Genomic DNA, 27924 nt, shown 5'->3' with positions numbered 1-27924 from the left:
CTGAACTCCCTCCCCAGCTTCCATCCCCAGATCTCCAGAAATGTCACCAGCCCAGAGGTCCTGAGCCTCCGGGATCGAGCCCCGGCAGGACATTCCCTTGCCTCTCGATAAGCACGTTCTGCCCTAATTAATTGGATGCAGGGAAACCAGTGGAGAAATTTAGGGACTGGACTCCTCCCCCCCTCCCTAATTAATTGGATGCAGGGAAACCAGTGGAGAAATTTAGGGACTCGACTCCCCCCTAATTAATTAGATGCAGGGAAACCAGTGGAGAAATTTAGGGATTCGACTCCCCCCTAATTAATTAGATGCAGGGAAACCAGTGGAGAAATTTAGGGACTCGACTCCCCCCTAATTAATTAGATGCAGGGAAACCAGTGGAGAAATTTAGGGACTCGACTCCCCCCTAATTAATTAGATGCAGGGAAACCAGTGGAGAAATTTAGGGACTCGACTCCCCCCTAATTAATTAGATGCAGGGAAACCAGTGGAGAAATTTAGGGACTCGACTCCCCCCTAATTAATTAGATGCAGGGAAACCAGTGGAGAAATTTAGGGACTCGACTCCCCCCTAATTAATTAGATGCAGGGAAACCAGTGGAGAAATTTAGGGACTCGACTCCCCCCTAATTAATTAGATGCAGGGAAACCAGTGGAGAAATTTAGGGACTCGACTCCCCCCTAATTAATTAGATGCAGGGAAACCAGTGGAGAAATTTAGGGACTCGACTCCCCCCTAATTAATTAGATGCAGGGAAACCAGTGGAGAAATTTAGGGACTCGACTCCCCCCTAATTAATTAGATGCAGGGAAACCAGTGGAGAAATTTAGGGACTCGACTCCCCCCTAATTAATTAGATGCAGGGAAACCAGTGGAGAAATTTAGGGACTCGACTCCCCCCTAATTAATTAGATGCAGGGAAACCAGTGACCCGCTGCTGACTCACGGTGGGCGGCTGCCGCCCCCAGGGCCCGGCGGGGGACGGGGGAGCGGGCCCTCGGGAGGCCCGGCTTCCCCTTGAAAGGGGCTCTTGGCTTCTGTAAACGGGGTTAGATTCGGCTGCCTCCAGGAACTTAAGGATTTCCAAACCACCTCCGCTCTCGTTTCTTTTCCTGGCGAGGTGACCCAGAGTCGGGCCTTTTCAGGGGGATCTGTGCGGTCCTGAGGAAAGGTAGAACTGAATTCGGGTTTAAACGTGAACGAAAGATGATTCATGGAAGTAAGAACAACATATGGGGAACCCCAGGAGAGCGCTGGCTGGGTCAGACCCAGGGCCCGTCCAGTCCGGCATCCCGGCCCACGCAGGGAACACGCGGCTTTGCACGGGGAGGGGGAGGGGAAGGTGGGGCCCGCTGCCAGAGGACGCGGGGATGGCCGCAGGAACAGGCGCCTCGGAAAGGAGGATGAGGTCGGGTCCCATGTTCCCCCTGAGCCGAGTCGGTGTGAGCCTCTCCCGGCTCACTCACATGGTTTCGCCTCCGCTCAGGAAGGGATGGTCTCCAGAGCGACCTGATGGATGCAGCAGCCAGATCACCTGCTCACAACCTTTAACATCAGTAGCTCACAAAGTTGGACTATAAGGAAGGCCGAGCGCCGAAGAATAGATTCTTTTGAACTATGGTGCTGGAGAAGACTCTTGAGAGTCCCTTGGACTGCAAGGAGATCAAATCAGTCACTCCTAAAGGGAATCAACCCTGACTGTTCCCTGGAAGGCCAGATAATGAAACTGAAGCTCAAAGACTTTGGCCACCCAATGAGAAGGGAGCACTCCCTGGAGAAGAAGACCCTGATGCTGGGAAAGATGGAAGGTCAAAGAAGACGGGGATGGCAAAGGATGAGATGGTTAGACAGTGTCATCGATGCAACAAACATGAAGTTGAGCCAACTTCAGAGGACGGCGGAAGATCGGAAGGCCTGGCATGATGTGGTCCATGGGGTCGCGAAGAGTCGGACTCGACTGTGCGACTGAACAACAAAAAAGCTCACAAAGTGGAATTTTTTTACTTACCTAGGGGGAGCCTTGGTCGGGTCGTGGAGGAAGCTTCTGCGGACGGTCACTGGCCGTTATGACTAAAGGGACCCTCCACGTTCAGAGGCACTACACCTCTGAATCCCAGGGCCGGGAGGCGACATCGGGAAGGCCTCAGTCTCTCTGCCCAGTTGTTGGCCCTCCGGAGGAACTGGTTGGCCCCTGGGTGAGACGGGATGCTGGGCTAGATGGACCATTCGTCTGATCCAGCAGGGCTCTTCTTAGGTTTCTAAACAGGGCATGGGGACCAAAGCCTCCCACATAGAATCATAAGAGCTGGAAGGGTCCTCCAGAGTCATCTAGTCTAACTCCCTCCGCAGTGCAGGGAATTCACAAATACCTCCCCCCCACACACACACCCAGTGACCCCTGCTCCATGTTCAGAAGATGGCAAAAAAACCTCTAGGATCCCCAGCCAAACTGCCCTGGAGAAAAATTGCTTCCTGACCCTAAAGTGGCGATTGGCATTTCCTTGGGTGTGTAAGAAAGGCCCACGAGAACGAAGCACTGAGGCAACCCTCCCTACCCTCCTTCTCATGGTTTGCCTAAGTTCACAGAATCAGCATTGCTGATGGATGGCCTCCCACCTACTGTTTGAAAACCTCCAAAGAAGGAGAGCCCACCACCTCCCAAGGAAGCCTGTTCCACTGAGGAACTGCTCTGTCATGTTGTCTCCTAGGCACTAGCATTCAGAGGTGGACTGCCTCTGGGTATCAAGGGTTGCCCCTTTCATCACCATGGCTGGTAGCCACTGAGGGACCTCTCTTCCTTGAATGTGTCTGATCCCCCTTTTAGGGTTGTCTATGTTTGTGCTCCTTGCTACATTCTCCAGCAGTGAATTCTGCAATTTTGTCGCTTATCCTGAATCAATTCTCCGCTTCATTGGGTATCCCTGAGTTCTAGTGTTATGCGACAGGGAGCAAAAGGTCTGTAAATCCACTTTCTCCCTCCCCTGAATCCTTTTATAAACATCTATCATCTTCTGTCGTAGTCATCTTTCTTTTTGAAACTGAATTACCCATAATAGGAAAGGTTAAAAAGTTTGGGTTTTTCCCCTAATAGGATGGATGCCCTGTTCTGTAGAAGGTGGAGGCTGTTGGGTCCAACAAACGCTGGGATGGTGGTGTGCATGGAGGAATTCGAGGCTTGCTTACCACCACCGTGTTGATCTAGTCTACTCCCCCGACCTGGCAGGCCACACAAGTATCCTGTAGTTTCTTAGGCTGGCGGCTGGCTGTTCTGCTAGCTTCCCTCGTTGCCAGATCTTTGCTGCTCCCTTTTGTTCTTTTAATTGCAGTTTTATGTTCAGGTAGAGACTGGTAATAAGCTATTTCAGTGTCCTTTAAACTTAAATTGCTGATTGCTGGCAATGAGGCTTCACAGTTTCAAGCCAAGCACTTTTCCGGTCGGTGAGCAAACCTCTCTCACCCCCCCCCCAAAGGGAGGGGAGAGGAGGAGAGAGTATTCTATAGGATCAAGGGGTTTTGAAAGGAGCGTGGAGGTGGCTTGTGGTGGGCTTGGAAGATAGAGGGATGACTGTTGTGAGATGGAAATGATGGTGGGGGAGCTGTGTGAATGATGGGGAAGCTGTTAACAAAATATCTCTGAGCTGTGTGCTGCAGGTGTGTAATGCCAGCTTGTTGGGGCAGGTCTCTCTGAGCTCAGTTGTGCCCATGCGTCCATTCTGGCAGCTCAGGGCGTGTGCCCGATGGGTGCTGTCATTAAAAAAAGTTAAGATTCAAATTTGCTGATGGCTGCTGAGATGGGCCCGCATACTCCACCGTTGTTAACATATGGCTGAATCAGAAATGTCACCAGAGGAATAAGAGTAGCTACTGTTGGAAGGGGTTTGGGTCATATATAAAGCTTGAGATGTTCGAAGGGCTTAAAAAAAAGTGTTTTCTTTTTAAAACAGGAAGAAGATCCTCTAGAGTTACTCTGGTGTCACAGCCAGGGGCTTGAAGGCCTCCCCTGTTTGGACGGCCCTTTGCCAGTCTTTCCCCCTCCCCCATTTTTTACATCCCCTTGTTCTTTTCGTTCTGGATTTAGATGCACGTCTCCATATGCCATGTTAAATGGGGCAAAGTATCTTTTTTCCTTCCTCCCTTCGCAGAGTAAACTAGCTTGAGAGCATCTCCTGCTTTATAGCTCCTTTGCCTGCATAACGCATTTATTTATTTTATACTCTGCTTGTACTCTGCTTTTGCCCCCAATGGGAACCCAAGGCAGCTCTCTTACATCGTCCTTCCCTCCTCCATTTTATCCTCCCAACAACTCTGTGAGGCAGGTTAGGCTGAGAGTGTTGGCAGTGCCCCCCCCCCCCCCCGGTCACCCGATAAGTGTTTGTGGCAGAATGGGGGGGGGAATTGGAACCTGGGTATCCCAGACCCTAATCCAGCACTCTAACCACTGGACCACACTGGCCCTCTGCTGACTTTGACAGCAGGGGGAGTATGCTGGAAAGGGCTCCACGCAAGAGGATCCTGTAACATCTAACGAGATTTTCTGTGACAGGAGCAGGGGGCACGGGGGTGCCGTTGATCTGCCGAAGCAATGATCATGCATTTCCCAACAGGCTAGATTAGCAGAGTCTGAAATGAGCCCATTTTACGCAGAAAGACAGGTGCTCTCTTAGCTGACATGGCTCACTCCCTGTGTTGTGTGAAACACTTGATTGCACCGCCTCAAACCATTGTGTTAGTAAGACTATGGTAGATGGCTCGTAAATAGCTATATTTCTCTATGGCCTGGTGTGATCCATCATAGGGGCTGTTGTTTCTTTGATCGCTTATAAGGGCAGGTGGACTGAGAACCATTCATCTTGCCAGAACTGGTGGCTTCTGTTCCCTGATGGGATATATAAACAGAATTAGAGGTTGTAGTGATGAACTGTGACTTTGTGATAACTGAGTGTGCAAAGGTGACTCTTGGTGCTGCTGAAGTCAGTCTTTTATGCTCGAAAGGCGGTCTGCGTAGTCGATGTGCAATCTTGGTGGGGTTTTGCCTGTCCTTTCATGCAGAGACTGTAAAACTGGCAACCTGCCTGCTCTTCCTAGCATTGGGAAGCTCTGACAGTAGTACCTTATTTACAGTATCCAGTGACATGCTAAGGAGTGAAGGAGACTTATTTCACTTCCAGTCACAGTGACAATGTTCTGCCAAACAGGCTGGATTACACAAAACAGCTTGTAAACATAATATTGTTTGTTCCTGAGCTGCCCCTGGAAACTGGGTCCCAGTCTTCCTTGTCCCCAGATCCTAATTTCATCTGTCATGCTGCCTTCTCTGCTGAATGCTGTCTCCCAGAGGTGCCACTGCCAATGTTCCCTCTTAGCTGAGTTAGTGTGAGCTAGCTCACAGTTTTTTAGCCTCCAGCTCACACATTTTTGTCTTTGCTCAGGAAGGATGGCTCCAGAGCAGACTTATTTATGCAGTAGCCAAACTGCTCGCTCACAACTTTAATGCCAGTAGCTCACAAAGTAGAATTTTTGCCCACATGACTCCACAGCTTAGAGGCAACATTGCCACTGACCCTCAAGAAGCAGATTAATTTTTGAAAGAAAGAATAGGGCAAGGCGTGAGCAGTCCTTGACTTGATGGATGCTGCTTCTCTTTAGTCAAAACTCCGTCCAGTTCTTACTTCTCTGGTAACGACGACTGAGGGGTGACATGATTGAGGTTTATAAGATTATGCATGGGAAAGAGCAGGTAGAGAAAGAGGTACTTTTCTCCCTTTCTCACAATACAAGAACTCGTGGGCACTCCATGAAATTGCTTAGCGGTCGGGTTAGAACAGATAAAAGGAAGTCCTTCTTCACCCAAAGAGGGATTAACACATGGAATTCACTGCCACAGGAAGTGGTGGCGGCTACAAGCATGGACGGCTTCAAAAGGGAATTAGATAAGCATATGGAGCAGAGGTCCATCAGTGGCTATTAGCCACAAGGTATAGAGAGGAACTCTGGGGCAAGTGATGCTCTGTCATCTTGGTGCTTGGGGGGGTCAACAGTGGGATGGCTTCTAATGTCCTGGCTCCACTGGTGGACCTCCTGATGGCACTTGGTATTTCTGGCCACTGTGTGACACAGAGTGTTGGACTGGATGGGCCTTTGGCCTGATCCAACATTGGCATCTCTTAGGTTCTTATGTTCTTAAATGCTTTGTCCTCGTAGTGAAGCGTGATGTCCAGGAGAATGACGAAGAGGCAGTGCAAGTCAAAGAGCAAAGCATCCTGGAGCTCGGCAGTCTCCTCGCCAAGACCGGACAAGCCGAAGGTAAGTTCAGAACAGGGTAAATGCATCTCTCAGCAGTGCCTCAAGCGAAACGTCGGAGTGTGAAACTTTGCTGTGATGCTGGTTCCCAGCTGCGAATATTGGCCCTTGTTCTGGGCCAAAAACACCTAGTTCAAATCCCATTCTCCTCGGTAGGAGGACTGTAGTGGTCGTCCTGCATTCACAGCTGTACAAGAGACATTATTTGGCATCGCTGCATTCCCTGTTTTCAAGACTCCTTAAATACGGAATTACACATGATGGAAGGCATAAATTTGTTACACGGAATGCTTTAGGTTTTATGTTTTTATTTTTTTAGATTTTTACCCCGCCCTCCCGGCCAAAGCTGGCTCAGGGCGGCTCACATAAAACCAGATAATTACATTGAAACATAGTTGTAGTTAAAACAAATATAAAATCATAATAAAGTGCTAGTGGTTCTTAGTAGTCATATAGCGGTATCGGCCAGTGTAGAACGTTCTCCTCTCGCAGTCAGCTCTCTGTGTTAGTTGGATGTCCCTGCAGGGTTCGCTGTTCTTTAAGGCTGTTGATGGCAGTTTTCAGGGTCCAGGGCCTTCTCCCTTTTAACCAACTGATGTTCTTCATTGGTGGCGGCGGCTCCCAAAAGCCTGGCGGAAGGGCTCCGTTTTACAGGCCCTGCGGAACTGCAAAAGATCCTGCAGGGCCCTGATCTCCTCCAGGAGCTCATTCCACCAGGCTGGGGCCACCACCGAAAAGGCCCTGGCCCTGGTTGTTGACAGCCTAGCGTCCCTAGGACCCGGGAGGGCCAGCCAATCCTGGAGCCCCAACCGCAGTGCTTCTGGGGAACATATGGGGAAAGGCAGTCCCTTAGGTATGTAGATCCCTGGCCATGTAGGGCTTTAAAGGTAAGAACCGACACCTTGAGACGAATCCGGTATGCTATCGGCAGCCAGTGCAATGTCTCCAGCCTAATCATTTGATGGCGGAGAGTCAGAAGAGATAAATCTCGCGAGGCCTAAACTTGGGACTCATTACTGGAAAGTGTTCGGTGGGGGGTGTGCCCTGGAACACTACTTAGAGCACGCACCTGCCCACCAGTTGCTTAGTGCTTGGCATAAAGATCACGCTGTTGCCTTAATTCTGGAGCAGCCTGACAGATAGGGACCTAAAACGCCCTAAGTGGTCAGATCCTAGCAGTTCTTCTTTATAATTGCTGCTTGCTGAGATCTGAGTGATTACGGTAGGGCTACAGATCCCAGACGCACAAGGCTAAATCACTATAACTCTTCTGGGCACCGCATTTAGCAGATTTGCCGCGTAAGGAGGCCCACCAAGCATCACTGTGTGCATAGGTATCCAGATTCTTCGGTTCTGCCAGCACTCTTACAGAGCCATTCTAAGCCCATTTACTTCAAGGGTCTTGTATGCAGCCAGCTTGGTGTAGTGGTTGAGTGCAGACTCTAACCTGGGAGAACCAGGTTTGATTCCCCACTCCTCCGCATGCAGCTGCTGGTGTGACCTTGGGTCAGTCATAAGTTCTTTCAGAGCTGTTCTCTCAAGGGCAGTTCTCGAGAGAGCTCTCTCAGCCCCACCTACTTCACAGGATGTCTGTTGTGCGAAGGGGAAGGGATTGTAAGCCGCTCTGAGCCTCCTTCGGGTAGTGAAGATAAATCCAACCTCCTTTTCCTCCTCTTCTTCACAATGTCATTTATAAATTTCTGGAGTCAGGAGGATTGGGAAATCGGGAGGTGGTGGTGTGTGTTTAATATATTCTACTGGCTCATTCTTATCACTCCTTTATACGTTCTAATATCTTTCTGTATGAGATATTTCATTTTGTATTTCATCGTGTCTTGCTTTTGTACGGTCCATACTGAGGACTTGGTCTCCTTTTTTGTGTGGCGAATACTCTTTTTTGCCACAAGTTTATCAAATGAATGGTTATCTGTAAGCCTGGGATTTTAAAGCACCGTGTGTGGTTATTGTATTGTAATTATATGGCTGTTAGATATTCTGGCTCAGGACCTTGCATCCAAAGGCCATGCTCCCTGGCAGAGTCTCCCTCTGCTCAAATACACCTCGTGCACGGGGGGGTGGGAGGGTGTCCATTTCCAAAACGTCCCCTGGGGCTTCCTGTTGCATCTTCTGTTGCCTCTCCCCAGCCCCTGAGCCACACTGGCTGACTGCTTTGTCTCTCATGCAGAGCTCGGAGGACTCCTGAAGTACGTGCGTCCTTTCTTGAACTCCATCAGCAAGGCGAAGGCAGCCCGCCTGGTCCGGTCCCTGCTGGACCTCTTCCTAGACATGGAAGCAGCCACGGGACAAGAGGTGAGACCGCTGGTGTTTGGGCACAGACCTGCCGTTTCCAAAGCGCAGCAGGCGGCTTGCGGTGATGCTCAAGTGTCCTCTTCCCATGGGCCGTGTTCAGACGGAAACAGTCAAAAGTTCACACGGAGGATGATATTTGGGAGGCGGGGGCAGCAGACCTAGAAGGAAGGATGACCGTGTTTTCTTTTTCTAAGGTTGACTTGTGTCTTGAGTGTATTGAATGGGCCAAATCAGAGAAGAGGACGTTCCTGCGCCAAGCTCTGGAGGTATATTTTTAAGTCATCTGGCCTCTCATGCCATTAAGCTAGCCTCTCTTTACCTGGATGTGGAAATCTGTGGCGCTGTCAGGTGGCTTGCTGTGTCCACACTGCTGGCCTCTGTTTGGGTTTAGGACACCCTCCCGATTATTGCAGACGCAGCCTTAAAGCATTACTTTGGGTCCTCGTGGCTTTAAAATGCACCAGCCCTTTCTGTATTCTGCGGATGTTTTAGGTGGGCAGTCCCTCTACTTGTGTGCTGGTGACCAAAACCAAGAGAAATCCTGACTGGCACAGCCTTTATGTGATAGTAACAAAACCTTCTTGCCTGTCAGCGGGTCAGTTATTCGGCGTAGGGCAGGAGTCCCCAACCTGGCGCCCATGGGCACGGTGCCCCCTACCACCACTTTTCTGTTGCCTGCCGAGTGTTTTTGAGAAGTGGGTGAAGCTGGGTACGTCGTTTGCCCAGCAAGGCTTCTGATTGGCTACTGAAGATTTGATTAGCTGTGCAGATTTCTTTAAAACGTTGCTTTGGCGGTAGCTGCCACCACAGCACAAGGATCGGCACTCTACGACTGAAGGTAAGCGGTGGCAATCTTTTTGTGGCTGGCTCCGCCTCCTCCAGCAGAGATTTTTGCTGCTACACGGGTCAGTGTTCCCTCTAAGCTGAGTTAGTGTGAGCTAGCTCACAGGTTTTTCTTAGCCTCCGGCTCACAGATTTTTGCCTTAGCTCAGGAAGGAGGGCTCCGTAGCAAACCAATCTATGCAGGAGCCAAATCGCCCGCTCACCACTTTAATGCCAGCAGCTCACAAAGTAGGTTTTTTTGCTCACAAGACTCCACAGCTTAGAGGGGAGCATTGACCATGGCGTGTCAGGAGAAGGTCTTGGGACCCTTGGTGTGGGAAACTGTAGGGGAGGGACTCTTGACTTCTGCGTCTTGCTTTCTTGGCCACAGGCAAGGTGCTCAGCAGTTAGCACACTCTGTGTCTTTGGTCCATCACTCTCATCTCTTTAGAATCCATTTCCCTCTTGTTCAGTCTTCCCATTGAAACTCACTGTAGTTTTTTCTGCAAAGCCTTACCTGCGTATCATGTTTACAGTTGGCTAACTGCCGTCTTTCCCCCCCCCCTCTCCTTGTTAACCCTTCCCAGCAAAGGGGGTCTTGCCTGTTCCTTGCCTCGTGTAGTGTTCACTGTGAGATTGGTTCCTAAAATGTATTTGTATATGCGTCAAGGGCAATCAAGTCACAGCCGACTTCTGGTGAATGCATAGGGTTTTCAAGGCAAGGGACGAGCAGAGGTGCTTTGCCACGGTCTTCCTCTTGTGTAGCAACCCTGGACTTCCTAGGTGTTCTCCCATCTAAGTAGTAATCAGCTTCCGTGATCTGCTGAGATTGGGCTAGCCTGGGCTGGAACGAGCAGGGTGCATGTGTTTGCAGTTTTAATTAAAATTCATTTTTTTAAAAAAAAAACTTTCCCTTTTCTAGGCAAGGCTGGTGTCCTTGTACTTTGACACTAAAAGGTACCAGGAGGCGTTGCAGTTAGGTAAGATGACGTCCAGCTGGAATTAACATCCTCTTTTGCTTTAGGTGGTATCCCCCAGATGTTTTTCTTCATTACACATTTTGAGTGAATAAAAAATAATTTCAGTTGCTCCAAAAGAGAAAAATACCTCACGGGAATATTTTAGCGCTCGCCCAGATTTTCCCGTCTTGGAAAAATTGGGGAAAGTATTCGGGACGGTGGGTTTCCAGGCCGTGACCTCTCTAAACAGAGCGCAACTTGGTTTTTGCAGTTTCTTCTATTAAGGTTGGAAAGAATAAGAAACTGCTTCCTGTTGCCCTAGCTGTGTTTCACACAAGCCATGGTCACTGCACGATTGTGACGTCGCAGTAGCCTGCATGTGTGAAGGGGCCACCGAGTACCACAGAGCAGAACTGTATTGCTCCAAGTGCCCCGCTTCAGTCTGCACAGTCAGCTGCCCAGGGCAGAGGAAACTGGTGGTGACGTCTGTGCCAGTGTCAACACAGTGGTCTGTATCCATTCTAGGTTTGCCAGGTGCTTGGAAGGAAAGGTAGGCATGCACACAGACCCTTGTGTGCCGGCTGACTTCCAGCCTATCCCCAGTCTCATAATAATGAAAGGCGTTACCAGTCTAGGCTAGAGTCTTCATGAAATCAGAATGGGATTATATTGATATTTCTACAGTGGCTGAATGAAGTCAATCAGGCCCGTGTGCAGTATCCTGTTTAGGAGGGCAGCACCTGCCACCCTGTTTGTGGAGAGACAGGAAGGTGTCTCTCCTTAGTGATGAGAGCTCTCATGTATTTCGTATGTACCCTGATGTTCTTCCCAAGGCTCTCGGGGGCAGTGTTCCAGCCTCCTGGCAGTCTTGAGAGAGAACGGACTTGCCCAAGGTCACCCAGTGAATTTTGTGGCTGAATTGCAGGTTTCGGATCTAGCTTTCCCTCCCATTAGAAGTGGGCCCTCTAGCCAATATGCCCCGCTAGCTCTCTATGCCGTAAATGCATTTTTGTTGTTATTTCGTGACCGGGATCAGGAAGAAGCATTTAAGAGTCCAGCGCAAGAGAAGCCGCTGGCCTTGAGTGAAACGGTTTCTCAGGCGGCTGGCTCTCGTGTATTGCTTTTTCCAGGCTCACAGCTTTTGCGGGAGTTGAAGAAGATGGATGACAAGGCTCTCTTAGTGGAAGTCCAGCTGCTGGAGAGCAAGACCTACCACGCCTTGAGCAACCTGCCAAAAGCCAGAGCAGCGTTAACCTCTGCCCGAACCACCGCCAATGCGATATATTGCCCGCCCAAGCTGCAGGCAGCCCTGGATATGCAGTCAGGTAGGTGGTGCTGCTGACGGGCCACAGTTGTCCAGGGCTCTTTTTGTAGAAAAAGCACAGCAGGAACTCATTAGTATAATAGGCCACACCCAAGAGCAGAAACTCATTAGCACATTAGGCCACACCCTGACAGCACCACTCATTAGCACATTAGGCCACACCCCCATGTTACCAGAAGTGTGGTCATCCAGCCACACCCACCTTTCCCTTCTTATTCTGCTTACCTTGTTTGTTGTCAAAACCCAGGGCCTTTTTTTGTAGCAGGAACTCCTTTGCATGTTAGGCCACACACCCCTAACGTAGCCAATCCTAATGAGTTTCTGCTATTGGGTGTGGCCTATTATGCTAATGAGTTCCTGCTGGGCGTGACCACCTCGGGAGCCAGCCGGAACTCCGTTCCTGTGCGTTCCTGCCCAAAAATAGCCCTGGTGTCCATCTGTAAGTTCATTTTTCTGTTTGGCTGATGCCTCTTGGTATGATAGATGTCATGGCGATCCGTTGTCAGAAAATCAGGAGATGTTGCTTCCATGCTTGCTTAGCCTTGTGGGATAAGCAGCAGCGATTTTAGAACCAAAATGACAAACAGTATCAGAACAAAATTTGAGCCTAGTGGCACCTTTAAGACCAACAAAGTGTACGCACACTTCGTCAGGTATCTGTGCATGCATAGGAAAACTTATACCAAGAATTAAACTTTGTTGGTCTTAAAGGTGCCACTAGACTCAAACTTGGTTCTATTGCTTCAGGCAAAAATGGCTACCCACCTGAATCGACAAACAGTATTATAGCATCGGAATGACCGGCCGCAAGGAAACGAGGGTATTCTTCCTAAGGGGCTTTTGGAAGATGCTTCTCAGAGATGCTGTAGAGGCTGGGTACGCTGTTATGCATCAGATGTCTGATCTGTTGAGGCTTTTCCATCGCACTGGATTCTGTGCTAAAATCCAGAAATGATACTTAGTTGCTGTTCGGACTCCATCATGCAAGATGAAAGCAGTTCTCACCAGAGCTGGAAAAACTGGCCAAACGCTGATGGATTACTACGGTATAAGAGTTGCACTGGGCAGAATGACTGGAGAAACCTTGGACTGCGGTCTGTCTTGTCTCGACAACACTGTTGTACAGGATGACTCTGAAACGGCACTTCCTTGCACAGCATCTGTGGCCATCCTTGTGCTTGGCTTTCCTGACGCCCCCCACCCCACCCCCGCAGTCTGCCTCTACAACAGTTTTCAGTGGAAATTCAAGTATGAGAGCAAAGTCCTGGATATGGAATCTGATGGCAGTTGACCTTCCGTCGTGCAGAACCCGAGGGTCTAAGCTGACAGCCACTTCTCTCAGACAGCTGGTTTCCTTTGTGAAAAAGAAGAATGTGATCATTTTTTGTTTTTTTCCGAAAAATTGAAAAAAGAAATGAAAAAAAAAGGATTATGGAACGTTTTATTTTAACATGATGAATAAAATATTTTAAGACAAGGTGTTCAAATATTTTCCAAATCATTTCTTATATATATATATATGGTATCAGATTGATCTAATTTCCGTGCACTGAGGACAAGCAAGCAAGTCCTAGGTTACAAACTGAACTCTCCAATGCAAGAACAAGATGCATTTCTTCCTTTAGGAGGTGCTGTTGTCACAAGAAAAGAAAAAGGGTTCAGTTTTGTTTTTGCCTGTGGGTGTGTATTCTGTTTGAAATAACTGTTTGGATACACTATATTTTTAATAGACTAGTTGTGATAATAAAAACGGGTTTTTTCCCGAGCTTCAAAATTTCTGGAAATTTTACATCTCTATTCAAGACTCTGCCCTCCTCCCCCCGCCCCCCCCCGGTCCCTTGCACGTGCAGGCGAAGGAGTGGGACTCGGTGGCCACGCCTCCCCTTCCGCTGTTCCACGGGTGGGTCTGTGATCGTCTAACTCCAGACCTCTTCTTTGTCTGCCTCCCGTTTCCAACAGGCATCATCCACGCGGCAGAAGAGAAAGACTGGAAGACGGCGTACTCCTATTTCTACGAGGCGTTCGAGGGCTACGACTCCATCGACAGCCCCAAGGCCATCACGGCGTTGAAGTACATGCTGCTCTGCAAGATCATGCTGAACTTGTACGTGGCCGACGATGCCGCGGGAGCAATGCCCCAGGGCGCAGCCCCCACCCCTCTGTTTCCCCCTCGCCCTCCCCGTTACAGTGCAGAATGCTCTGCAGTCAGGACACCCGCTGTATTCTGAGAGTCCGTAAGGTGTGCGATTTGGGGGTGTTGACTTACGTCAGGAAGGGGAAGGGTCATAGTGTCAAGGAGGAGGCAGAATACTTGCCTCTCCTTCTGACTAATCCAGATCTCCTCATGTAGAATTTTACTATTACAAGAAGGGGACCTCCCAAGCCGCTGTCGTGAACTCTCTTCTGTGTCGTGGAGGGCTAGTCCCCAGGCTTCCCTTCATGTAACAGGAAGCGCATCCCCAGGAGGGGGAAGAATCTTCCGGATTCCATGCTTCCTGCCTTCTCTGTGAGCACATTTCTAAACATGCTGCAGCGTGGACCTCTTCCAGGAAGGCCAAAGGAAGAAGGTGCAGATCCTTTAGCTTCCGCTGAGAGAGAGCGGGAAACTGTTTCCCGTCTTCCTTCCCCAGGGACAAGGAAAGAGAAGCTGTAGAAATCTCTCCCCAGTTAGCCTTCAACCCTTGAAACTCATTGCATGGGCAGGAGCAGTTTCTCTTGGTGGGATCTGTCAGCGGCAGTTGCGTACGCAAGAATGACAGCACATGTAGGTTTTGTTTTGCACCATCCACATCTCCCAAGAGATCATTCCACTTGCCCTCTTGAGAGCCAGTTTGGTGTAGTGGTTAAGTGTGCGGACTCTCATCTGGGAGAGCCGGGTTTGATTCCCCACTCCTCTACTTGCACCTGCTGGATGACCTTGGGCGAGCCATAGTTCTGATAAGAGCTGTCCTTGAAAGAGCAGTTCTCCCAGAGCTCTCTCAGCCTTACCTACCTTACAGGGTGTCTGTTGCGGGGAGGGGAATGGAAAGGAGTTTGTAAGCTGCTCTGAGACTCTCTCAGGTAGTGAAGGGTGGGGCATACGTCCAATTTCTTCTTCTTCTTCTTCTTCTTGATCCTGTCCCCACCTGGCTGCCATTTCCTTACCACTCTCCCTTCTCTCTGCTGTGTATGTCAGCCCGTCTATTCTGTACTGTATTCAAATCCACCACCATTTCCCCTTTCTTAAAAAAGGAAAGAATCCCTTAACCTCCCTTTCTAGCAGCCCCCCTGATTTCGCTTCTGCTCTTTGCCTCTAATCCCTTAAAGGACGTTGCCGGCTGCTGCTGCCTCTCCTTCCTCCCTCTTTTTGAAATCTGCCTTCTCCAGAATGCCACCGCCCTCACTGTGCACTCCAAAGGACTCCTCCGGTCCCTTCTCTGTGCTGCCTTCCGTACAGCGGATGGCTCTCTTCTGTCTGACTCCTCCCGCTCCCTAGGCTTCTGTGCTTTGGCCCTGCACCAGTTCTCTTCCTAGCTATTCCTGGCTGGCGTAGCGGTTGAGTGTGCGGACTCTCATCTGGGAGAACCGGGTTTGATTCCCCACTCCTCCGCTTGCACCTGGCTGGATGACCTTGGGCAAGCCGTAGCTCTGATAAGAGCTGTCCTTGAAAGAGCCGTTTCTGTCAAGAGCTCTCTCAGCCCCACCCACCTCACAGGGTGTCTGTTGTGGGGAGGGAAAGGGAAAGGGGTTTGTCAGCCACTCTGAGACTCCTTTGGGTAGTGAAGGGCAGGGTATGAATCCAATCTCTTCCTCGTCTTCTCTTCAGTTAAATGCTTCCATGGGAGCAACTCCTGTTCTGGGGTCCTTCCGTGATCCATCCGTGGCCTTCTTCTGTACCGTCTCCGCAGGCTGTCTCTGGTGAACCTCTTGACATCCTATGGCTTGCATTACCACCAGTGCACACATGACGCTTAGCTTGGTCGCTCTACCCCTGAACTTTCCCCTCCATCCAATTCTGCAACTTCATTTTGCCTCTTTGATACTCTCCCTGGGCTGCCGTCTAAAACTCAGTATGTCTGAGGCTGCCTTCCTTTCCACGTCCATGGGCAAAAGCCCCCATCCACCTTGTAGAGCAGGTACAGAGTTTTGTTTTGACTTCTGTCTTTGACTTGTTTGGTTTTCATGGGCCGCGGGTACAGTCTGAAGATACATGATACCGCTGCCTTTCTGAAGTGAAGGTGATTTGTGTCTCCTCCATGCCTGGATGGGAAACACTTTAGCAGGGCAGAAATGCAGCAAATAAGTAAAACAAATCTGTCGCCCAAGTTGTGTCATTTCAACATTGCTAAAATTGGACCCTTCCAGTGAAAAGCCTTGGTTCTTTCCCCCATAAATCACTGCAAGCTGCAACTCCTCTGGCCTTCCACTGCTGCGTTGCAGTCAGAATCATTCCTTTCTCTCGACTCTCTGGCAGTGTTCCCTCTCAGCTGAGTCAGTGTGAGCCACCTCACAGTTTTTTTAAGCCTCCGGCTCACACATTTTCGTCTCCGCTCAGGAAGGATGGGGCTCCAGGGCAAACTAATTTGTGCAGGAGCCAAATCATCGCTCGCTCACAACTTTAATGCCAGTCGCTCACCAAGTAGAATTTTTGCTCACAAGACTCCACAGCTTAGAGGGAGCCTTGCTCTCTGGCCACACTACATACTCCATTCCATCCCCGCCCTGCTTCCTGGCTGAGCCCAGTTCCTGCCCAGACTCCCTGTTCTTGCTTTCAAAGCCTTCTGCGGTCGTGCTCCTCTCCCTTCTTGTGTCCCAAGGCTCCTCAGCTTATGACTTCTTCCATCCAGCTTCGTGGCCTTCAGCCACCCCAAAGGTCTCCTGCTCCTTAAACCCGTGCTTCCCAAACTGTGAGTCCTGAAGCCCCCCCAAAGTGGCCGCCCCTTCCCTTCCCGTTGCTTTGGATTTTGGAAACCAGGATCTGACCGTGGAAACAGCATCTTCCCTGTCATACATCAGTGGGTATTTTTTCATCACTGAATATACATGTTGATGGAGTAAAACCTGTCCTGTTGGTTACGAGAGCCAGTTTGGTGTCGTGGTTAAGTGTGCGGACTCTAATCTGGGAGAACCGGGTTTGATTCCCCGCTCCTCCACTTTGCACTTGCTGATGTGACCTTGGGTCAGTCACAAGCTTTGGCACAGCTGTTCCTGAAAGAGCAGTTTGTGTCAGAGTTCTCTCAGCCCCACCTACCTCACAGGGTGTCTGTTGTGGGGAGGGGGAGGGAAAGGAGTTTGTAAGCCGCTCTGAGACACCTTTGGGTAGTGAAGGGCGGGGTATAAATCCAATCTCTTCTTCTTCTTCTACTAGAGTGAGTTTTCTTAGAATCCTCGGCAGGATTAGAGGGAGGACCGGAGAAGGGAGAGACTGGTCAGAGGCTGGAGGGTAACCTCCACATGCAAAGGCTGAGCATGTCGGAATGCCCCTTGCTTGGGGTTCATAGTAGGAGCAGCTGCAGCCTTTGTGCAGTGGTTGTTGGTTTCTCAAAAAAGCCATCTGGCTGGCCACTGTAGAAAATGGGATGCTAAACCAGATGGATGCCAAGGGAACAGTCGGCCTAGGATGGAGAAAAAATTGGGCCAGCCTTGGAGGGTCACCATGCCAAATCAATGTGGGCTTGTGAGTCACTGTCACGGATCAGGTGGGGTGTCACCTGACGCTGCCACCACTCTGGATTTCGGATCCCTTGAGAAGGCCCAGAGCACCCTCCCAAGACCTTCAGACCTCCCTTTTGGCCGAATAACAGGCGTGAGGACCAGGCATAGTAAGCAACAAGGAAAAGGTTTATTTTATAGGAGGTCGAACAACAAGGTGCAGAATAACAGCAAGTGGGTGAAAAGAAAAGAAATCAAATGCCCTAACGCGTCTAAATATACTGTCCCTAGCTCACTATCTGCAGTGGCCTTAGACTACTCACCCTTCCCTCAGGATGAGGGTCTCTTCCCTGCAGCAGCCTCAGTCCCTTCTGTCTCCTGGGAAGAAGAACAGCTTTTGCTGCTGCTCCAGATCTTTTATTCCAAGTCCTCCTCTTTTCCTATTGGTCCATTTTGGCTCCAAAGCCTCTCAGGGGCTTCTGGGAGTTTTAGGCCCAGCCTCACCTACCGCTAGTCAGGCTCCCTGGGCCTAGTAGGCCTCTGGTGGCACAGCCCAGATCATGGCAGTCACCATGCCTTAAACCATACCACTGTTTTTTCCCTTGCTGCCTCTTATGCCTGGGACTGGCTTCCACAACTCTTGAGTCATGCCAGCTGTCTCGCATTCTTCAAATCCCTCTCCAAACCCTTTTCTGATGAGATTTTGGCACAGCCTAAACCCAATTATTTCTTGCTGAAGCTAAGTCTAAGCACCGGTAACAGTTAACCTCCACCCCACCTCCCGGTCTTTTCTCCTTCCTTTGTCTTTCTTACAGCTCACTTCGTCAGCTTCTCAGGACAGGGATCCGTTACTGGTTACCCTGTAGAACGCCGTGTGCTTTTTATGTACAGGGGTTCATCCAGCAGCTTTCCTCCTCCTGTGCTTTGGATTTATGCAGTCTTGCACGATGTCCGACGTTTGTAAAAGAGTCCTTCGATTAACTCTTAAGACCGGCCCAGAATGCAGAGCTGGTGGGGGTGGGGATGGGTTATGTAGGGAGTGCCACTGGATAGGTTGCTTTCATGGCCGTGTTGAATCAACGTTTCTTGCTTTGTGTTCTCTCCGCAGGCCTGAGGATGTGCAGGCGCTGGTGAGCGGGAAGCTTGCACTGCGGTATGCTGGCAGACAGGTACAGAAATGCTTCTTTCCTTGGAGTTCCTCTCAATCCTAACTATAATTTATGAGTGGATTTGGCTGCCTTGCAGGCGGGCCTTTGCTACAGGGAATGTTCAGACAACCCCAGTGTCTCCACAACTGCAGTCTGACCGTTCTCTGCTGTCTTAGTTGAAGTTCTGTTGTCTGGATCGCTCGTTTTGTGTGCTTGCTTCTGTGATTTGTCAGCCGTCCTTGAATAAACGGCAGTAGAATTAAAACAAGGTTTGCATATTGTCAAAGTTCTTTCCTAGATTTCCTTTTGGGTTCCTGGAAGGTTCTCCCCCCCCCCCCCCCCCCCCCCTAGTGTGAATGGCACAGCTACAGCATGCCTCTGCCGTGGCCCAGCATAATACCAGCGCTGTCTTTCCTTTCCTTTGCAGACAGAAGCACTAAAGTGTGTGGCACAGGCCAGTAAGAATCGATCACTGGAGGACTTAAAAAAGGTGAGCTGGCAGGTGGGGAACTGAGTGGATTTTTCTGGCATGGGATAAAATCTAGCCCTGTCTTTTGGACACTGGAAGTGTGGAGACCAGTGTCCCCCCTAAGATGTGCACGTGAGCGGCCGCTCATTAACACAGGAAGCCCCGTTCGGTGGCAGTCTGGAGCCGCCGAGGGTCTTGCACTGCCAGTGCCCATTGGATGATTACAGCAGTTGTGTGTGTTCTGCTCAGGATGTAAACTGCTCCGTGCAGTAGGGGGGGGAAATTAGAGGGAACGTTGGTGGAGAATACTGGGCATTTGTGACCTATGGAATCTGTAGCAATGGAAATATTCTGAGGGTGGTCCATTTTATAGACCACTGCAAGCTCACAGTGCACTTCTAGAAAGCAAAGCCTAGAAGAATATCAGTTGTGAGTGATGCACATTGGAGCCAAAAATCCTAATTCAAATTCTGCCGCAGGAGGAGGTGGCGGCTACAAGCATGGACAGCGTCAAGAGGGAACTGGATAAACATAGGGAGCAGAGGTCCATCAGTGGCTATTAGCCACACGGTATAGATAGGAACTCTTGGTCTGGGGCAGATGATGCTCTGTACTCTCGGTGCTTGGGGGGGGGGGACAACAGTGGGAGTGCTTCTAGTGTCCCGGCCCCACTGCTGGACCTCCTGATGGCACCTGGTATTTCTGGACACTGTGTTACAGAGTGTTGGACTGGATGGGCCACTGGCCTGATCCAACATTGGCTTCTCTTATGTTCTTATAGGAACTCTCAGTCTGGGGCAAGGGATGCTCTTGTCTTCTTGGTGCTTGGGGGGGGGGCAACAGTGGGAGGGCTTCTAGTGTCCTGTCCCCACTCCTGGACCTCCTGATGGCACCTGGTATTTTTGGCCACTGTGTGACAGAGTGTTGGACTGGATTGGCCATTGGCCTGATCCAACATTGGCTTCTCTTATGTTCTTATAGGAACTCTCAGTCTGGGGCAAGTGATGCTCTGTCTTCTTGGTGCTTGGGAGGGGCAACAGTGGAAGGGCTTCTAGTGTTCTGGCCCCACTGCTGGACCTCCTGATGGCACCTGGGATTCTTGACCACTGTGTGACACAGAGTGTCGGACTGGATAGGCCATTGGCCTGATCCAACATTGGCTTCTCTTATGTTCTTATATGGAGGAGAAGTCTATCAGTGGCTCTTAGCCACAAGGTATAGATAGGAACTCTCAGTCTGGGGCAAGGATGTTCTGTCCTCTTGGTGCTTGGGGGGGGGGGCAACAGTGGGAGGGCTTCTGGTGTCCTGGCCCCACTGCTGGACCTCCTGATGGCACCTGGTATTTCTGGCTACTGTGTGACACAGAGTGTTGGACTGGATGGGCCATTGGCCTGATCCAGCATTGGCTTCTCTTATGTTTCCTATAGGAACTCTTGGTCTGGGGCAAGGGATGCTCTGTATTCTTGGTGCTTGGGGGGGGCAACAGTGGGAGGGCTTCTGGTGTCCTGGCCCCACTGCTGGACCTCCTGATGGCACCTGGTATTTCTGGCTACTGTGTGACACAGAGTGTTGGACTGGATGGGCCATTGGCCTGATCCAACACGACCCCTTTTTACGTTCTTATGAGGCCGCAACTCCCCTTGTTGGCACTGAAGCCCTGTACTCTTCCTTCTCCTCCCACTCACCCAGCCCAGGGAGAACTGCTGTGCTTTGGGTAGAATATCTATAGGTATCTAAACTTGCTCAAGCCTGCTTAGTGTGCCATCAAGTCACAGGCAACTTATGGTGACCCCTTTCAGAGGTTGTTTGCCATTGCCCGCCTCTGCACAGCAACCCCGGTCTTCCTTGGAGGTCTCCCATCCAAATACTAGGCAGGGCTGGCCCTGCTTAGCTGCCGAGATCTGGCGAGATGGGGCCAGCCTGGCCCACCCAGGTCAGGGCTCAAGCCTGCTTAGCCCATTTGATTCCGGACTGGGTGGGAGGACCTGCTGGGGAAAGAGGGAACAGGGAAGCGATGGTTTGGATTCCCTCATTCTGCATCACTGGAGGCACCGTGCATCTCCCATGAATTTCACGCTGATCACGAGGCCTAGAACTTTGTTCTTTGTTAAACAAAATTTCAGCTTCCCACAACACCACAAAAGCCCTGAGACTTGATGCAGCGTATTCTCTTGCAGCATCATATGGACAGATCTATTACTAGGTATGGGGCTTTGCCCTGATCTGGATATCCCAGGCCAGCCCGGTCTCAGGAGCTTGGCAGGGTTGGATTGGAGACCACCAAGGATTACGCCAATGGGAGGTGTATAATAATGGACGGGGCTAGCTTCTGCACTCGTGCTGCACCAGTTGGAAGGAAACTAGCTAGGGAAATGGGAACTCGTCCTTTTTTTAATGAAGATTTTAGTCCTGATATTCTCAGGGTGGAAAGCTGTATTTGAAAGTGTGGGCACTGTCTCATGAAACCTCAGAGTCTGAACAGCATTTCCCGTGTCTGGAGTTCTACATCGTGTTCCACCCTTGCTTATGAATGGCACGTGGAGACTAAATGGCATGCAGGATGTGAACGCTCCACCTAGAGATGTAAAATTTCTGGAAATTTTGAAGCTCAGAAAAAAAAAACCGTTTTTTTCGGGGGGAAATGGAAATTTTCGGAAACATTGAAAAAATGCTACATTAGCATTTCTTTTGTCTTTTCTAGATTGAAAGTCATTCTGTTACTTTAGGAACATAAAATATGACTATGGACATTATTACTTGGCATGAAATTATCACAACTAGCATATTAAAAATATAGTGTATCCAAATAATTATTTCAAACAGAATATCCACCCAAAGGCAAAAACAAAACTGAAACTTTTTTATTTTCTTCTGACAATCGCACCTCCTAAAGGAAGAAATGCATCTTGTTCTTGCATTGGAGGGTTCAGTTTGTAACCTAGGACTTGCTTGTCCTCAGCGCATAGAAATTAGATCAATCTGATACCATATATATATATATATATATATTTTAGAAATGATTTGGAAAATACCCGAATTTTTCTGGTTTTTTTCCGGGCCTTCACATCTCTAGCTCCACCACCTCTTCTTCTCTTGGAATAGAACTTCAGATGTTGTAAAATGCAGCATGCACTATAGGCAGGGGCGTAGCCAGAAAACTTTGGTTGGTGGGGCGTGGGGAAATCCCAGGGGGGGTGTGCCACACCCACACCACCTCCTCCTCCTCCTCCATCAGCAAAAGAAGCAGCTCCAGCTTCACCGCAACCTCTAGTCCTCCTCTAGCCCATTTGATTGGAGAGACTCTATTCCGGGCTGCTTTTCTGTGTAAGCCGTGTGTGTGTGTGTGTGTGTCTCGAACTCTCTCTCTTTTGAATTTTGCAATTTTATTTTATTTGCATTTTTAAAATCCAGTTTATGTTTTGGCCTGGAAAAAAAGAAAATTATTCTGAAGCTTCCCTGACTATGCCTGGGGTCATTTTGGGACCCCCCCCCCCCAAAAAAAAACACCCACACCTTACATTTTTTTGAATATTTTTTTAAAAACGTTCATTACCTTTGAAATTTTTTTGTCTAAGGGGGCGGTGCTCATCTGTGTGAGGGGGGCATTGCCCCCAAATGCCCCCCCCCATGGCTGCGGGTCTGGCTATAGGCATGGCTCAGTCTTTTGGGGGAAGGAGGGTGACCAGGAGAATGCTTCACTGTGTTGGCTGGGAGGGTTTGCAGGCTGGTCCCCTGCTTGTGTTGCTGATCGAACCCGACACTCTTATCTTCCTCAGGCTCTGAAAGATTATAAAGTGGAACTCAGGGACGACCCCATCATCAATACACATTTGGGCAAACTCTATGATAACTTATTGGAACAGAACCTGATCCGGGTCATCGAGCCATTCTCCAGAGTGCAGGTGAGGAGGACTTCTGGAGCATCCAGATCCATCTTTCCGCCTCCAGGAGGCATGGAAGGTCACCCGCTCTGATTTCCCAGTTAAATACTGAAAGCCAACAATCTCCTCTCCTGGCAAAGCTGTGGGGATTGAGGATTGAATGCACTTGGAATAATGCCGGTCGCGGGTAGCAATGGCTGCTTTGTGACCAGTTACTGTCATTGCTCCAAGCTGCCTTGACACATATGTAAGTCTGTTCAGCGATATTGACAGAAGAGTGACTTCTCTATTAAAAGCTGTGTGGATCTCCCCTTGGTGTTTCTCTGTTCCAGCAGTGTGTTTTCCATGCAGTTGGTTAGAGGCTGAAGCGATGGATGAAACTTCAGGGTAGGAAGATGGATGGGAGGGTTGTAAGAGAAGAAGAATGGACTGATGCGTCAGTCAAGTGATTTGGATGGTGGCTGCCGTGTTGTTCTTGTGTTTCCTATATACGTGCCCAAATTCTGCAGGGACATTGTTGAGCAGAGGTTGTAGGAGGATCCCCAGGGTGCAGAATGGATTATCTCAAGTTACTGGCTTGGGCTGGCCTCTCCAAGATACACAGTGTTGCATTAGGGAGCAAACACATCTTGTCAAATCTCACCAAACTAGGACTAACCAGTAGGATAAGGGGAGAAATGTACATTGTGGTCTAAAAGTTCTCATTAGACAGAATTAGCCACTGTCACAGATGCAGATGTACAATCTGCAGGGTCTGCCCACCCTTTCTGTGTGCTTTGAGCACCCTTGCCGGGCTAGCTTCACTGTGAAAACAACCTTTTTTAAAAAAATGTGTTTTCCTTCCTGTCTGAATGTTTTCTTCTTTTTCAGATTGAACACATATCTGGCCTTATCAAGTTGTCAAAGGTAAGAGCCTGGGGTGCAAATAGTCTCGGCGAGGTGGCATTCTTGTGAACCGTCTTGGTCGTTCCCATTGGGGCCGCTGTGAAGAAAATAATCCACTCTGGGGGGAAAAAACAAAAACAAGCTGCTTTAAGGAGCTGATCTTTCTTGGTGCTCTTAAAGAGAAATATCTTCTGTTCTCAAGGCTGAGAAAGTGAAATGCAAACGACATTGAAGGTTTTGCTGAATTCCAGCGGTGATATGCACAAATATTTTCTGCAGGGCAGCTAAAGCCTTAGGCGTTGTCCTGCACTGGAATGTCTTGATCTGCACTGTGTAGTAGAAAACGATTCATCCTCCGGAACAAATTCATGGCTGGAGTTCCTTTATTCGTGGGAGGAGGGCAGCACCTTGGTTTCCGCTAACACGTGTGTGTGTGTGGCATCACATGTAGATGCCGTGATGGTTGCCACCTGAGCCGCGGCATTTCTGGTTGGCAAAATCTGCTGGCCCCCCACCGGTAGCTCGAAGAGGCTGACCCGTCTTCTGGTTCCATTTCAGGCGGATGTGGAAAGGAAACTCTCACAGATGATCCTGGACAAGAAGTTCCACGGTGAGGCTCCTCTTTTGGCTCCTGTTCACTTTTCAGCCATGGCTCAGCACTGGAGTGACCGGTTGGGCTCCCTCGGATCCCCAGGCGCTCGATCACAATGTGCATTTGTGAATGGGTTAGGCGCACTGTGGCCAAACAGAGACTGAGTTGAGCCTTGCACATCTTGGGGGGGGGGGGGTGTTGCTGTGAGCCAGCGTCATGGAGGGGCTAGAGTGTCAGACTGGGGTCTGGGAGAGCCAGGGTTGAATCCCCACTCTGCCATGGAAGCTCGCTGGGGGACCTTGGGCCTGTCACTCTCAGCCTAGCCTACCTTGCAGGGTTGTTGTGAGACTAGAATGGAGGAGGGGAGAACGGACGACGTGGGCCGCTTTGGCAGTGGAGAGAAAGGTGAAGTATCAGTGAAGGAGCCGTCCCGATGGCTCCCAGGGTTCCCTTCTCTAACGGTTGTGCTGCCATCTTGGAAATGGGCCTTGCTGATTTTGGTGGCAGCAGATACAGGCGTCTGTGGAAAAGCAGAACACCTCAGGGATGCTTAAGTTGAGGCCTTTTTCTCTTTTTCGTTAGGGATCCTTGACCAAGGCGAAGGCGTCTTGATTATTTTCGATGAACCACCTGTAGACAAAACGTACGAAGCTGCTCTGGAGACCATTCAGAATATGAGCAAAGTAGTGGATTCGTTATACAACAAAGCCAAGAAGCTAACATAGGTGAGGGGCTCCCGCAGCCCACCCGGAGGGCGTTGGCAGATTTCTTGGTGCCCCTTCTCGGAGGGCCGTTCAGTTTAAGTGATGTGGCACCATCTCTCTTTTTTTTGTGTGTCTTTCTTGCAGAGTTGGGAACTGTTGCCTGTTGCTTTGGAGAGTGGGTGCGTGAAACCTTTTTTTGGGGGGAGGGGACAAAAGGCTCGAAGACTGGTGGTTTTTTCCTCCCCCCCTCCCGCTCTACTTTTTCACTTGGAAAGTTTTAAGACTTCCTCATCCGATCCATCCTGTCTATACGATTGTGTGTTCCAGTTTCCATGTAACCTTTCACCTGCTGAAATTTGTACCGGGATGGGGAAATAATGTTTTAAAAAAGAAGAAAAAAAAGATTATTATTTTTTTCTGTGTGGGAGTGGGGCGAGGGGAGGAGGCCGTGGCAGTATCCTGAATAAAAGGAGAGGCCTACGCGACCCTTACATAAAAACCAAGCGCTTCCCCTTTTCTTGAGGGTGGCCGGGGGCGGTGGGTGGGTTGTAATTGTATGTCAGTGGTAGGAACTCAGCCACCAAAGGAATGCTCCACATGGGAACGGAGTTCCTACACAGAAGGCACTTCACTTGCGTACTGGATAACATACTACTGTTGTATGCCCGCGTTCCTGCACGCGGAAGCTGTGGCCGGTCACAGCCTCTCGCGTGTCAGGGAAAAGCCCCTGTTGCTTCTGCCCAAACTCCCTTCAGATGAGAGCTTTCCTTGAGGGAATTTTGTCACTCGTGGAGCCGTCGGCTAGAAAGCGGGGGCCGAGTTAACATGCGGGACGTTCGGCAGCCAGGGTGCTTATCCGCTTGCTGTCCTCCGCCAGCGACGCTGCAGGAAGAGCTACTAAAGGGGGGGGGGGGCTCCCTGGGTCTTAAATGCTCTGCCGCGTTCTCGGATGCCTTTAAGCGCCCCGGGGTATGCTTGAATGCATTTTGTCCCTGGGACTGGTCGAAAGGTCAGGGACCACCACGGTCTCATCAGTAACCCTCGTTCCCCGGCTCTGCGCTGCATGATATTTCTCCCCACCCACCACCCCCGCCCCAAAGGCAAGGGATATACTTGCCTTCATGTTTCACAAGATGTGCAGTTGGAAGAGTAACGGAGAGCTCGTGTTTCCAAAAAGGGTCGGCTTTCGTTTAAGGAGGGGGGAGTGGGAGGTGTCTTGGGATTTCCAGGCTGGCTGTCCCTGGCCTGCCCAGGAGCTTCTCTACTTTGCGCCACCCCCTGAGCGTCCGCCAGGAGAAGGCGGACCCTTCCTGGGCTGAGGACCAGGCCACTCATGACGCCCACCGCAGAGATGTTGCCAAAAGTGTTGTTACCCCCAGAGTGTCGTTCTCCCCCCTGCCCCCTGGTCCTCCGCGGGGGGGGGCCCTGGTCCTCCGTGGGCCCCCCCCCCAGTTGCCAACCTAAAGACAAGAGAGTGCCTGGAAGAGGCAGGAGCCGAGGCTTGTGGGGACGCCCTGGGAGCGGGGCAGAGAGGGATCCTGGCCCACCACCATGACCCTCGAGCGGCTGACTGGCAGGGGAGGGGAGTTGGGAACTCCCCGTCGAGGCACTGATTCTTGGCAGCATCTCCGTGGTGGGCAAGAAGGTTAGTTCACCCGCTCCCGATCAGTGCAAGGAATTCTGGGGGCTGCTTGGGTGGGGGGCGTCGTCGTATGCTGAAATTATCTTGGATGTGTCACTGACATCACGGTCGCGTAGCCTTTGGCCGTGCCGCTGCTCTCTCCTCTTCCATTCCTCTTCCTCCGTGCTTCTCTACCATCATTTCTGTCGAATTACTCTCCCATACCAAGAAATATTTTTTTCGTTTTGCATGCAATCGCTCCACCGGCTGACCCCCCCCCCCTTCCTTTCACCGCTTCTCTCCCTTTTTCTTTAACTCCGTCTTTGTCTCAGCCAGTCAGATGTTCTGGGGAGGTAATTTTTTTTTTTTGGTCTTGGGGAGGGTTTTGGCACCATGAATTTCAAATGTACAAACGGTTCACGCTAACACACACCAGGTATATCTGATGTTCAGATGGCATACAAATAAATTTTTTTTTTCAAAAACCGTCTCTTTGTCTTCAGCCGCAGAGACACAAGCAAAACTCGACCGGTTCAAGCTCTCAAGTGTTCTTGCAAGAGTGTGATGTATTTGAAGGGGGTAGCCCCTTAGCAGCTAGTCTTCCTTGTTAGGGTTGCCAGCTCTGGGTTGGGAAATACCTGGTGGTTTGGAGGGTGGCTCAAGTGGTTAAGACGCTGAACTGCAGGCTGTGGAAGGTCGGTAGTTCAGCAGTTCGAGACCCGAGTGTGCCGCATGAGGGAGTGAGCTCCCGTCTCTAGTTCCAGCTCCTGCCAACCTAGCAGTCCGAAAGCAAGAAATTGCAAGTAGATAGGTACCACTTCGGTGGGAAGGTGACAGCGTTCCGTGCGCCTTGGTGTTTAGTCATGCCGGCCACATGACCATGGAAACGTCTTCGGACAGCGCTGGCTCTTCGGCTTTGAAACGGAGATGAGCACCGCGACCCTAGAGTCGGACTCGACTGGCTTTCGAGCAAGGGAGACCTTTACCTTTTTCCTTGGAGGGGGGAGCCTGGGGAGGGAGGGGTTGGGGAGGGACTTCTGCAGGCTATAATGCCAAAGAGGTCCACCCTTCAAAGCAGCCATTTTCTCCCCGGGAACTGATCTTGGTTGTCTGGAGTTCAGCTGTGATTGCGGAAGATATTCAGGCGTCACTGTAGAGCACTGGTTCCCAAAGTGGGCAATACCGCCCCTGCCCCCGGGGGGGCGCTGGAACGATCCAGGTGGGTGGTAGGAGACTTGGGTGCAATTGGGGGGGGCGTTGAATAAAAATAAGGGGGG

At 50.3% G+C, this 27924-nt stretch overlaps 1 protein-coding gene across 1 annotated transcript in view; it reads left to right on the top strand.

The window, feature by feature from the left end:
• Positions 1–27118, top strand: part of PSMD11 (proteasome 26S subunit, non-ATPase 11) — a 39135-nt gene extending 12017 nt beyond the window's left edge. Inside the window, exons 2-15 of the mRNA XM_015428942.1 lie at positions 3328–3349; positions 6203–6304; positions 8487–8611; positions 8806–8877; positions 10356–10413; positions 11523–11717; positions 13676–13820; positions 18456–18516; positions 18923–18985; positions 22741–22866; positions 23716–23751; positions 24289–24340; positions 24905–25047; positions 25171–27118. Of these exons, the coding sequence (XP_015284428.1) occupies positions 3328–3349; positions 6203–6304; positions 8487–8611; positions 8806–8877; positions 10356–10413; positions 11523–11717; positions 13676–13820; positions 18456–18516; positions 18923–18985; positions 22741–22866; positions 23716–23751; positions 24289–24340; positions 24905–25047 (1200 nt within the window). The 3' untranslated portion in view covers positions 25171–27118. The remainder of the gene's footprint in view (positions 1–3327; positions 3350–6202; positions 6305–8486; positions 8612–8805; positions 8878–10355; positions 10414–11522; positions 11718–13675; positions 13821–18455; positions 18517–18922; positions 18986–22740; positions 22867–23715; positions 23752–24288; positions 24341–24904; positions 25048–25170) is intronic.
• The last annotated feature ends 806 nt before the right edge of the window (positions 27119–27924 follow it).

Source organism: Gekko japonicus, unplaced genomic scaffold, assembly GCF_001447785.1.
Source record: "Gekko japonicus isolate JY-2015 unplaced genomic scaffold, Gekko_japonicus_V1.1 scaffold776, whole genome shotgun sequence".
NCBI lineage: Eukaryota > Metazoa > Chordata > Lepidosauria > Squamata > Gekkonidae > Gekko > Gekko japonicus.
Note: the sequence above shows the minus strand (reverse complement) of the source record. Positions and strands in the feature narration are given on the sequence as shown.